General features: G+C 46.1%; 1 protein-coding gene across 2 annotated transcripts in view; it reads right to left on the reverse strand.

Moving 5' to 3' along the window:
- Position 1: 1 nt before the first annotated feature.
- LOC138980171 (long-chain fatty acid transport protein 2-like) overlaps positions 2-14,045 on the reverse strand; it is a 32,169-nt gene continuing 18,125 nt past the window's right edge. For both annotated transcript variants that reach the window (XM_070353005.1, XM_070353014.1), the window contains exons 11-12: positions 11,932-12,029; positions 2-5,610 (exon numbers count right to left, since the gene is read on the reverse strand). In XM_070353005.1, the coding sequence (XP_070209106.1) occupies positions 5,300-5,610; positions 11,932-12,029 (409 nt within the window). In that variant the 3' untranslated portion in view covers positions 2-5,299. The remainder of the gene's footprint in view (positions 5,611-11,931; positions 12,030-14,045) is intronic.

Below are 14,045 nucleotides of genomic sequence, written 5' to 3' on the forward strand. Positions count from 1 at the left end.
GTCTGTAACTGGTTTTTTTTATTATTGAGCTTTTTACCTTTTAATACAGTTTCTGTTTAACATTGTTGGTACACATTTTCATCAATACATATGGCAACAAATATAACATCTTGAAGTCACACAACCTGTTTGCAATGTGCACTCATCGCAACTCTAGTCCAGGTCGGCGAATAAAGAAAGGAGAATGGCAAGTTACACGACTAATCAAACACAAAGATGAAAATTCAAAATGTTAAAATCTATTCGATTTACACTGGTACCTGTAATGTGAGGCCTAGATGAAAGGACATCTAGTTCCCGTGAAAGGACACATTCTGTTGTCCGTTTGTCTTAAACTTCACTTAAAAATTTTAAAAAAAATTTTAATCAGGCATGGGAATTGAAAATTGTAAAAAAGGCGGAAAATTTATAACTGAAGACACAAAGCGTCAAGTCGACGGCGCGAAGCGCCTAGCCTTACTAGGGGGGTCCGGGGGCATGCCCCCCCGGAAATTTTTTTTCTCCAAAGAACCCAGATGGTGCAATCTGGTGTCATCTGAGCTCCAAGTTTGCCATTAAATTCTGTTTTTAGAATCAGAGTTTTTAGTACAAAAATGTACCAAATTTTGCTTACATGTATTATATATGGTTTAAATTTGAAAAAAATGTTATCTGTTGAGACAAACAGGAAAATGTAACTTGTAACACAATCTGTGCAATCTGGTTTACTTTCAAACATAATAGTTCAATAACTGAGGCGGGCGGTAGCAGTGCGTAAACAAAGTACGGAAAGTTTTCGCGGGCTTTTGCGCAAAGGCCAAAGTAACCGGTGCTTTTTTTGTGTGCCTCCCCCCTTTATTTTTTCGGCGGACACTTTTGCATTTTCGGCGGAACAAAAAAAAAAATTCGGCGGAAATCCGCCATTCGGCGGACAATTCCCATGCCTGTTTAATTTCAAAATGGTTTTATTTCTTTTTGGTACAAACTTCACTTAAATTTACCCGACAGGACAGGCCTCCTGCTATGTGGGGAAACTTTTTGCTGGTCTTGTGGGTGTCCTACCTTTCATGATAGGTTCCACTTTACTGAAATTTAAAATACATGGCAACCGCATATTGTATTTCTTTTGTTATTCATGCTGTTTAAATGATGGGCAGAACAACTGTATAAATACTGTCTGACAAGAAATAAGCAGGCAAAAAAATAGTTTTTAACCCCTTGACTGCCTTAGGACGGGTATACCCGTCATGCGCTTGTGCAGCCGCAGCGCCTTAGGACGGGTTAACCCATCTTTTTTCATTTTTTTCATTTTCATTTTCATTACTTTATTGTCCCATCGCTGGGAAATTCGGGTCGCTTCCTCCCAGTGGAAAGCTAGCAGCAACGGAGTCGCGCTACCCAGGTGTCTGCGTGTTTAGGTGTATTCAACCACCTGCACTTATGGCAGAATGATCAAGGTCTTTTACGTGCCATTGTGATGACACGGGGGTGGGACATGGCTTCCGTCTCTGGGTCTGCACATAAAGTTGACCCGTGTCCGTCCCGGCCCGAATTCGAACCTGCGACCTTCCGATCACAAGTCCAGTGCTCTACCAACTGAGCTACCGGGATTTTCCAGAAATGCTACGTCACTGCTGACACACAAATAGCAGCCAATGGCTTGGTAGGATACCTCATTCTCATGAATAAACATAAATGGTGACGCGGTGTTGCGTCTGAAGGCTATTTTCGGCCTTGGCGACAGGGTAGGGGAGAGAAATCTCGACTCGTCAAAATGGCTGACGGTGACAGTCGACCGGGCCCTAGTAGGGAAAAACAAAGCCGGACTGACGCTACAGGCGGTGCAAATGATTATGGATACTGACAGGGGAAGGGGGAGATCTTCTTTCGGACGATTCGTTGGAAACAGGTCGATGATAGTGATTGTAATCCTTTTTTGGAGCAAGCAAAACAGCCACCTGTGTTTGATCCACAGGCACCGGAAGATGCGCAGGACTGATTTTTCAAAAGTTCATATTTAAACATACATTATAAGCCAAACTAATTATCATTTCCATGATTAGACACTAAAAACAGATTCTTGGTTCAATTTCCCTTAAAAATAACATTGGTTTTACTTACCTACCTACTGCCAGTTTGGAGCTAGAATTTTTGGTGAATTATTACACCCCGAACTCCAATATTCCCTGGCAGTCAGGAATGCACATACGCAAGTTTTGATTGGCAGCGAAAGGGTTAACAGCAGAATTTTTAAACTCCGATTACTGATTTATTTGCCATACAAATTACATGTGATTATCCTTTCTTTCTTTATTTATTTGGTGTTTAACGTCATTTTTAACCACGAAGGTTATGTCGCGACGGGGGAAGGGGGGAGATGGGATAGAGCCACTTGTTAATTGTTTCTTGTTCACAAAAGCATTAATAAAAAAATTGCTCCAGGGGCTTGCAACGTAGTATAATATAAGACCTTACTGGGAGAATGCAAGTTTCCAGTACAAAGGACTTAACATTACTTACATACTGCTTGACTAAAATCTTTACAAACATTGACTATATTCTATACAAGAAACACTTAACAAGGGTAAAAGGAGAAACAGAATCCGTTAGTCGCCTCTTACGACATGCTGGGGAGCATCGGGTAAATTCTTCCCCTTAACCCGCGGGGGGGGGACTGCTTGATCATCATCTGATTCTCAAATCAGAGACAAATAAGCAGAAAACAACTATTCAATGTAAATGATTAGATTCAAGTAATAACTAAGATACACATCAAGTTGAGCTACTGCAAATACATTTTCAGTTTACAGAGAATCTACAATAGCTGCCAATGCTACAATATTAATTGCGATTTTGTGCTAAATCCCTGACATAAAACAGTTAACATATATCTTATCAATTTAACATATATCTTATCAATTTAACACAAGGCACGATATGCAGCCAATCAGATTAACTACCAGACCATCAACACAGCTTATTGAAAACTGACCTTCAAGATTTACACAACTGTGTACTGCAACCATGATATGTGCTGCTTGAATTTTAAAAACTGACAAAAAGTACACAAAAACATAACTCATCATTGAGAACAGAGAAAAAAAACTTGACAGCGTCATTAACACAACCTTTATAACACACCCGAATTCACCACAAGAGCGTAATTATGCAGAATCACAAACAAGAAATAAACTTGACCAAAACTTTCAAAAAAGAAAGAGCAGAAAAAAAATTCTGTCTCTGACAATGACAACCATGGTGCATACATACTTTAATACTGTGGTAAACTATTTCTGCCAAACAATAAAAATCAATACACTACAAATGATTGTTTTTCTGTTCAGTCTGCTCAGCAGCAGTGGGTTAATAAACTGGACAGTTTATTGCTGTCTGGTTTTTCTTCCAGCAAAATTATTTGTGCTCAAATTGCAAAGCAAACAAGAAGGGCAAAGCCCATACGACTCACATGCTTGACCTTGACATGACCTTGACCTTCAGGTCAAATAACTAAACCTAGCAATGACATACACTAAGAACTGCTTTACACATTTTTCCTACCAAAATACATGTGACCTTGACCCAAGGTCAAGGTCATCCAAGGTCATGCAACACAAAGCTGTTAATTCAAGACATAGGAAGTACAATGGTGCTTATTGGCTCTTTCTACCATGAGATATGGTCACTTTTAGTGGTTCACTACCTTATTTTGGTCACATTTCATAAGGGTCAAAGTGACCTTGACCTTGATCATATGTGACCAAATGTGTCTCATGATGAAAGCATAACATGTGCCCCACATAATTTTTAAGTTTGAAACAGTTATCTTCCATAGTTCAGGGTCAAGGTCACTTCAAAATATGTATACAATCCAACTTTGAAAAGCTCCTGTGACCTTGACCTTGAAGCAAGGTAAACCAAACTGGTATCAAAAGATGGGGCTTACTTTGCCCTATATATCATATATAGGTGAGGTATTCAATCTCAAAAACGTCAGAGAAAATGGGAAAAATGGGAAAAATAGCTGTTTTTTTAGGCAACATTTATGGCCCCTGCGACCTTGACCTTGAAGCAAGGTCAAGATGCTATGTATGTTTTTTTGGGGCCTTGTCATCATACACCATCTTGCCAAATTTGGTACTGATAGACTGAATAGTGTCCAAGAAATATCCAACGTTAAAGTTTTCCGGACGTCCGGACGGACGAACGGACGGACGGACGACTCGGGTGAGTACATAGACTCACTTTTGCTTCGCATGTGAGTCAAAAAACCCCAACCTTCATATTCATGCAGTTCTAATACATGTAACCTTCAGTGTTTTTCAATGAATTATATGCCATTGTCCATTTCGTAGTGAGATAACTTTAACAATTCAGGTAAACTGTACTGAACAATACATGCCACTTGTTCAATCAAGCTTCTTCAGTGCGAATGAAAAAACAGATATGGTAAATAGTACATATTTTTACAAGAAGTTGTTTTCTTGCTCACAAGTAAATGCACTTCAACATTCTTTGAACCAACATCACTTGGTGTCCTCAGTCATACTGACCTCTCCCACTAAATGCAAATGGGAAACACATCTGTTAATATCATTATCATAAACGGCAGGCTGGCAAAGAACATGACAGAAGAAGAAAAAGATGGCCACATATAAAACATTGTGCAAAGCACAGACCTGTGCATGACAACATTAGCCAGCTCACCCTCACTCACACAACAATGTGGAATGTTAAAAAAAAAGCGATACAAGTACATCAACTCCAAAATGAAATGTTCAAAAGCCTAAAAATCGTTGTCACTGCACTCACATGATTGTGAACTTTTGAGCAAATAAAAATGAGTAAGTGTCTCATTTTATGCATAAAGTTCACAGCTGCTCTTTTTGGATTATCAACACTGCTAACAAAAATAGTTCAGATTTAGTATTGAACGAAAACAAAGCTCCACAATGTGTTCAGCAGTGAACGTTTCAATGAAAATGGAAGACAAACAAAAACCATACGGCATTTTATTCTTCGGTCCCCACTATCACTGTATGAAGACCTTCTACTTCTGCCTTTAAACAGTAGTGTAAAGAGCAAGACTCCAATGGAATGATAAACCAACCACGCAATTCCTCGTTCATTAAATCTCAGTTACAAATGCCTTTGAAATGACTTGCCATACACCATTGCTTCCTCCATGGAGAAAAGCCCACGCAGAACCAAAATCACAGATACATCATTCCTACCCTCAAATCACTGGGAAAATACAAAGCACGCTCTCCCTTCCTCACAACTCAGAACGCTTAAAAGTAAATGTTCAGCACGCAGCGGCACATCATAGCCGAGACTGCAGAAAGGACGCCAATCCCTGAGGTGTAAGGGGTCTGTAGGTCTTGTTCTTTGCATCCAGATAGTACAAATCGTCCTTGACCTGTGTAGGGTCATAACCTTGCTTCACCAGTTCAACCTTTTGCTGTTTGAAGGTCCCTGTCAGCACGGCATCAGGCAGAATGCGCAGGAAGAGGGGGCGGGAATAGGAGGGGAGGTCATCCTCACAGACTTTGTAGATCTCCTTCAGTCGCTCTGGCGTGATTCTCTCCCCTTCATTGAGGGTCAGAGCTGCCATGCCTGCCCTCCCATCATGACCTGGCATTACCATGGAAACAGAAACGTATTTTCTGAGAATCTGCTTTATGTTCTCTCACATGATTTAGAATCTCTGAACAGTAAAGCTCTTATGGCTATCTAAAATGGAAAATTTCTAAAGTAAATTTTCATTTGATTAATATACTCACCCAATTCTCATAAATGCATTGACTTCAGTCTCACATGCTAGATGTCGAAAAACCACTCAAATTACCTGCCCTTAGAAGGGTGGTAACCAAGCTAAAAAGAGACGCCATAGCCGTTGCTATGCACTGACCTTGCTCGGTTACCCATAACACCCTGCGCACCACGTGAGCGCCAGCATCCGGAATAATCATTCGAGACTACTCCAACACCCCAAGGATATTAAGTAGCGGGGATGGATGGGAGGGTATTAACTATGAGAATTGGGTAAGTATATTAATCAAATGAAAATTTACTTTAGAAATTTTCCATTAAATTACATATTCTTACTCCAATTTTCATAAATGCAGATTCCTCCTAAAGGTGGAGGGAACTTACTTATGTCCTTGAAAGAACCTGTCCTGCAGCGACGAAGGCCGGCAACGAACTGGAGCCGTCAAGCCGAGTGCAGGAGATATCCCGAAGATAAAAACTGATGAACACATCATCGGATCTCCAGTAGGCCGTTTGCAAAACTTCGCCTAGGCGACCAGAACACAAAACGACGATAGAGAAAGCCCAAGCTCGGGACTCATGGACCCGAGCCGAGGACAAAGGAAGGACAGAACGCCCCCCCCTTCTTGAGCGAGCCACCACTCATATGCCTGCCGAATGAAAGTCGCAACCCATCTTGTGAGTGTCAATTTAGAAATGTCTTTATCACGCTTTGTGTTCAGAGATATATACATGAGCTTCTGACTTTTAGCTCTAATCGACCTAGTGCGAGAGAGGTAGGATCTCAAAGCTCTAACCGGGCAGTTGGCTAAATCAGGATCACCCGGGGCAAGAATAGTCCCAAGAGGGGGGACTTGAATCACCGGCGGAGCTTGGCCTGGCTTCTGATTTTTAGCCAGGAAGCCATGCCGAAAATGCAGTGACACCGAACCATCACACTCAAATGCGATATCCTCTGGCAAACCCGAAAGGGCATGAATTTCACTGCCCCTACGAGCTGTGGCCAGGAGAAGAAGGAACAAAGTCTTGCGCGTTAATTTCAGCAAACTGGCAGCCTGTAAAGGCTCAAAGGCCGAAGAACGCAAGAAATCCAAAACCAGAAACAAATCCCAAGCAGGGACAGGGGTCCGTCTCTTCACCTCTTGAAGAGCGGCCCCTTTTATCCCACTAGCGATCACACCATTGACGTTAATAGATCTGCCTATCTGCTTCAAAGTAGCAGATATAGCTGAACGCCTCACTCTCAAAGAAGAGGCCGAGCTGCCCTGTGCGGACAAAAAAGAGAGGTGATTCGCAACCTGGAGAGAGCGAGGAGCCAAGGCGTTGACCCCAGACTCTCTACACCACTTGGCCCAGGCAGACCAATGCCAGGCATAGACCCAGGCAGACCAATGCGAGGCATAGACCGAGGAAGTGGAAGACCTATGCGCTTTATGGACTAAATCCAGCGTCAAATCCGACGCGCCAGATTTTCGTAACTCCGTCCTCACAACCTCCAGCCGTGTAGACAAAGGGCCTGCGGGGCGTTGTGCGGAATGCCTGTTCTTGGCTGAACGAGCTCTCCCCGCACCAGGTTTAGAGGAATCGGAGGACCTTTGGCCAGAAGCAGCAGATCTGGAAACCAATGCTGCGATGGCCACATGGGGGCTACCAGCAGAAGATCTGGACGTTCCAGCTCAGCTTTCCGCACCACTCTGCTGAGCAGAGGAAAGGGGGGGGGGGGGGGAACGCGTAGGCCTGAAGGCCTACCCACGAGAACTCCATTGCATTGCTTCGCCAAGCCTCCGTGTCCGGAAAGGGGGACAAAAAAATCGGAAGCCTCCTGGAGAACCTGGTTGCAAACAGATCGATCATAGGCTTTTCCACCTGAGCTCACAGGCGCGTGTGTGATGGTCCACTCCATGTGCAACACCTGAGAGGACCTGCCGAGCGAGTCCGCCAGTGCATTGAGCCTGCCCGGGAGATATTTCGCGGAGACGATGCAATCCAAATCCAGCCACCGACGCGTCGTGTGACTGAGCCACCCCTGGATGGGGACACTCTTGTCCCAATCCTGAGAGGCCGGATCCCAAAGAGACCTGAGAGAAGCCTGAAAAGGCCTCTTGTACACTCTTCCCAAGGGAACCAACATTGCCATCGATTCCATCTGACCTAAAATCGAGGCAAGCACCCTCACAGACGCCTGCTGTCTGCTCAACACAGCCGAGATAAGAGCGTGAAGTCTCTGTATTCTCTCCTGCGTAGGACGAACCGTCCAAGAGACGGTGTCGAACGCCATCCCAAGGTAAACAAACCTTTGCGAAGGAGTTAACTCCGACTTTGCTTGGTTCACTGAGAACCTTTCTTTCTTTCTTTATTTGGTGTTTAACGTCGTTTTCAACCATGAAGGTTATATCGCGACGGGGAAAGGGGGGAGAGGGGATAGAGCCACTTGTCAATTGTTTCTTGTTCACAAAAGCACTAATCAAAAATTTGCTCCAGGGGCTTGCAACGTAGTACAATATATTACCTTACTGGGAGAATGCAAGTTTCCAGTACAAAGGACTTAACATTTCTTACATACTGCTTGACTAAAATCTCTACAAAAATTGACTATATTCTATACAAGAAACACTTAACAAGGGTAAAAGGAGAAACAGAATCCGTTAGTCGCCTCTTACGACATGCTGAGGAGCATTGGGTAAATTCTTCACCCTAACCCGCGGGGGGCACTGAGAACCCCAGGACGAGAGCCTGATCCAACACAACCTGTGTGTGCAAACGGCACGCTGATTGACTCTGATTCAGGATCAACCAGTCGTCGAGGTACGTCCTCAGCCGTATACCTCTCTGCCTGATCAGACCGGACAACTGTCTGATCACCATGGCGCCAGAGAAAGTCCAAAGGGCAGAGCCCTGAACTGAAAAATCCGATTCCCCCAGCGGAAACGGAGCCACTTCCTGTCTGCTTGATGCATAAGAATGTGAAAGTAAGCGTCCGTTAAATCCACCGAGGTCACCCAATCTCCCAGACGAAGAGCCTCCCTGACCGAAGTTGGGGTCTCCATTCGAAACTTGATCTTTCGAAGGAACTTGTTCAGCAACGAAAGATCGAGAACAGGCCTCCAACGGCCTGAAACCTTGGGGACTACGAACAGCCGTCCATAGAACCCGAGAGAGGCATGATCGACAATCTCCTCTATTGCCTTCTTGGCCAAAAGAGAAACGATCTCCGTCTCCTGACTGGCCGGGAAACGAAAGGGAGGAGGCTCCCTGGTCAAGGGAGCCTTGTCATCCTCCCACAACAGCCGGAATCCCGATCGCACCACCCCCACTATCCACTGGCTGATGCCTGCCAAACAGATAGAGCCCTGGAGGGGCCCCCTGCCACAACAAGAGTGGGGGGTACAGGGGTGATGTGATCGGGAGCGTCTCATTGGGGGGAGGGCTTTCCGAACGGTGCCGCCTTATCCCCTTGTTCTTTAAGGGGAGAGGAGCTGTGCTGCTTCTTGTTCTTGAAAGGCTGAGAAGACTGAGACTTCTTTGGGATTTTAAAGGAAAATCCCACCAGATGTCAGTCTTTAGCCTCCTGAACTTCCTGCTGCCTTGCGTCAAGGGCCACTCTCCCAAGAAGAGAGCCCTCAACGAAAGGAGAGGAACGAAGCGAGTCCACAGTAGACTGGTGTGAAAAGCCTGCTTGAGAAAGAAGCAGGTCACGCCGGGAAAAGACAGCATGAGCATACAGCTTTGCTGACATGCTCATCCTCTCAGAGTTCACCATCCCCAAAGCCGCAAGCAGTGTGGAGATGTCGCTGGCTGAGGCATCCTCTCTAAGCCTAAAAGGCTCCAAAGAAGCTGCAACCGCTCGTGTGAGAGCCCGAAGCAGAGTCTCAGCTATAGAAGCCAACTCAAGATCGAGCCTACCCATCTCCTCAATCCGTGCGGAGGGTTGTTTGGGCAACAAAGCAACCAACTCCGGCGGAACCGGAAATGTCGCCTTTGGCAACGCAAAAGTCTGAACAAAGTTCCTAGACTTCACACTCCAGTCCAACTTTTTCTGCACTAAGAAAAAGAAGTGGACTGTGCGTTCGAAGCCAGCCATGGGCTAGCAGAAGGAGGCGCTGGACCATGCGCATGCAACAAAGGAAAAGGAGTAGGCAATAGACCGCTCCCCTGAGGAGCCGGCCGAGCCAAAAGTTGCGACATGTGTTAAGCCACGGCGGGAGATTCCACAAAACGAAACGATTGTGATTCATCCCGCGAGGGCCGAAAATCGTCCGTAGCAGAAGGGGGGAAAGAGACACCCAGGCCTGAATCCACCACCCCCTCCGGGAAATATTTCACTGCCACTGAAGCCGCTTTCCTCATAGCCTGTCTAAACCCAATAGGCAAGACTACAAACTCCTCTTCTTCCACAGAAGAATCCGAGTCCCCACCATCCAATGTGTCACCACACAAAGGAGGGGAGACAGGAGAATCAAAAGCGTGCTCCGACCCCGCTTGCCCACCACCACCCTGCCCCAAAGGGGAAGAGGAGTAGACAGCCGGCACAGCACCCTGCCGAGGAGGAGGGTGGAAGGGGGCACCGAACAAAGCCGCGTCAGGCCCATTGTTCCCCGACTGCCGTGTGGGAGCCTGGCCCCAGCCGACAAAACCGGTCTACCCCGCACCCCGCGTGAGGAGGGAGGTGGCCCGTCGCTGCAGCAAACGGCCCCTGAGAGGGGTAAGACGGAGAAAGAGACGTGACCGTAAACGGCCGCCCCCACCCGTCAACTTGCTGTAGTCCTGTAGCCCCACCACCCACCCACCCCAACTGGGGAGGGGGGCGGCTGCTAGCAGAGGAAAATAGCGGTACAGACTGAGAAGCCAGTCCAACAGCGCTCACCCGATCCTGCCCGTAGGGCGGGAAAGAGTGGGTCACTGCCCCAGCCCCCACCCAATCCCGCCCCGGGAGCGGGAAAGGGTGGGCCGCTGACACAACCCCCTGCCCCCAATGAGGCAGAGTGGGAACAAGCCCAGGCTGTGACTTACCATGCCCCCCCACTCCCTCTTCCAAGCGGTAAGAGGACTGCCCGCCCGACTCAGCTGTGCTAAAAGCAAGGTGAGCGGGCAGAGGCAGACAGGGGGTCTTACGGAGAGAGTGTTCCAGAGCAACCGCCGCACTACTAGAGGCAGTGAGGGTTGAACCGAACAGGTCAGGTGCACCAGGCCAGTGCGAAGAAGGAATGGCCGCGCGGCCACCCCCACCATCAGTCGAAGTCGCAGACGACGACAACTCCAGCCGAGCTAGGGAGGAAGGATCCCCTACCGCCGGTGGCAGAGGAGGGACCCCAGAACGGGACGCGAACTGCTGCGAAATAAATTCAAACAATCCAGTCTTTAAGGAGCCTAAGGCTGAAGGCCTAGGCTGATTAACCCCATCAGGGGAAGCGAGCTGAGGAGGACCTGAAACCACCCTTGGAGGGATAGGAACATCAAAAGAAGTGCTATTTGACGGATCTTCGACCCGCATGATAGGCAAATCAATGTTCTTAGGTTTACTCTTAGGTTTAGCTTTCTTAACCGGGCTAAGAGCCTTGTCTCCTTCCAGTCTCGCACTAAGTTTAGCTTTGTTGTCGGCCATTTTAAAACCGACGAAAAACAGTCACCCAGAACGAAAAACTCTGCGTGCCTGTTCAACACAAAAAGCTATCAACCGAACAGAAGGTAGATGGACAGGTAGACCCACAAGAAACAGCTAGTCTCACGGACAAGCCGGCATGCTAAGGCCAAAAATGAGTGACAAAAATCGACACGTCCACCGTGTGTTGTCGAAAGTCGAGAATGATTATTCCGGATGCTGGCGCTCACGTGGTGCGCAGGGTGTTATGGGTAACCGAGCAAGGTCAGTGCATAGCAACGGCTATGGCGTCTCTTTTTAGCTTGGTTACCACCCTTCTAAGGGCAGGTAATTTGAGTGGTTTTTCGACATCTAGCTTGTGAGACTGAAGTCAATGCATTTATGAGAATTGGAGTAAGAATATGTAATTTAATGTGAATTTAAAAGAACAAAATTAAGTAATAGACCTCTTGAAGTATTTTAACAGAAAAGTCAATGCAAAGACTCCTCCCTTGTGCTCCCCCAACCCAACACACACACACACACACACACACACACACACACATACACACACACACACACACACACACACACACACACCTTACCTGGTATTCTGACACCATAGATATTGGCATCGTGGATGAAGTCCGGCATTGAGACCACATTGGCCACTTCTGTGGTAGACACATTCTCTCCTTTCCATCTGAGAGTGAAGCAGACAAGACCAATAGTTAATACACAAAGGAAAAATTGAGAAAAACAAAAAACATAACAACAGTAAGTCCTTTTAAATTCAACAAGTAACTGATGTTATCAAACTTATTCAACAAATCGCTACCATGCATTTCCTGTTCAAATTGCTACCATGCATTTCCTGTTCAAATTGCTACCATACATTTCCTGTCTCACACTGAAAAGGAAGCGTATAACATTTTTCCTTCCCATTTTTGTCGCCAGATATTCATTCTGGTGTCATGGTGCAGGGCTCCCCAAAGTGCGCGTCCATACATCCTATACGCACTAGAAGCCGAAATCACGTACTAGAAATTCATTGAGGGGGTCCTGGGGCGCACTAAACCTATGAAGAGCGGGTCCCGGGAGTCACTAAATGTCCGCTATCTTGCGTAACATAGGTACTCTTTTCAAACTGTAGTCGTCCGTCAGGTATAGTGCAAGCACAAATGCCAATTTCACGCCGCAATGATATGAAAAAGTGTGTGTGTGCCATTTAACAAGGTATAGTTGAAGTGACCTCTTCGAATATTCTGATAAAAAAAAGATATTTCATAATTAATCACACTATTCGCGATAACAATGCATTATATGAACACAGGGGATTTGGGGACCGGGCCTTTTGGGAACCTCTAAAACTTCGCGTATTGGGTCCATGGACCCTCTAAACATTAAAAGTGGGGGTCCCTGGACCCTCTAAACATTAAAAGTGAGGGTCCATGGACCCTCTTAACATTCAAATTGGGGGTCCATTGGACCCTCTTAACATTCAAATTGGGGGTCCATGGACCCTCTTAACATTCAAATTGGGGGTCCATGGACCCTCTTAACATTAAAAGTGGGGGTCCATGGACCCTCTAAACATTAAAAGTGGGGGTCCATGGACCCTCTAAACATTAAAAGTGGGGGTCCATGGACCCTCTAAACATTAAAAGTGGGGGTCCATGGACCCTCTAAACATTAAAAGTGGGGGTCCATGGACCCTCTAAACATTAAAAGTGGGGGTCCATGGACCCTCTAAACATTAAAAGTGGGGGTCCATGGACTCTCTAAACATTAACAGTGGGGGTCCATGGACCCTCTAAACATTAAAAGTGGGGGTCCCTGGACCCTCCAGGATGGGCGTCTTAGGGGAGCCCTGTGGTGCAATGTATACACAGCTTTTATAAGGAGTACCCTGTTCTAAAAGAACACTGAAACTCACAGCAACAGTACAACACAATGCAATCACAGGTATCTCTTGGTGGCAACTTGAAAGTTAGCCCCCATTTAGCCTTCAGGAAGAAGGAAGCTAATAATAATAATAACGGGTATTTATATAGCGCCTTATCCGAAGTTCAAAGCGCGTATGCCGTGTGAGATGGAATTTTTTACACAATATATCACGCATTCACATCGGCCAGTAGATCAACAGCCTATAGGCGCTGCATCCACCTTTCACGGCCTATTATTCCAAGTCACACGGGTATTTTGGTGGACATTTTTATCTACGCCTATACAATTTTGCCAGGAAAGACCCTTTTGTCAATCGTGGTATCTTTAACGTGCATACCCCAATGTAGTGTACACGAAGGGACCTCGGTTTATCGTCTCATCCAAAATGACTAACAAGCATAGATCAGACAGAAAATTGTACACAAACAAAAACTTAAAGGCCCACTCCACCTTGTGAACACTGTTCACCCTCACCATCTCAGATCTGGCCAGGCTTTTACATGGGATAAGACCATCCCTCCACTTGGTCACATACCAACAATGAACAGCCTGGGTGCTACATGGGATAAGACCATCCCTCCACTTGGTCACATACCAACAATGAACAGCCTGGGTGCTACATGGGAAAAGACCATCCCTCCACTTGGTCACATACCAACAATGAACAGCCTGGGTGCTACATGGGATAAGACCATCCCTCCACTTGGTCACATACCAACAATGAACAGTCTGGGGGCTCTCTGTGCACAGTGGTGTATAATTTCTTTTGTAA

This window comes from Littorina saxatilis, linkage group LG1, assembly GCF_037325665.1.
Source record: "Littorina saxatilis isolate snail1 linkage group LG1, US_GU_Lsax_2.0, whole genome shotgun sequence".
NCBI classification, from domain to species: Eukaryota; Metazoa; Mollusca; class Gastropoda; order Littorinimorpha; family Littorinidae; genus Littorina; species Littorina saxatilis.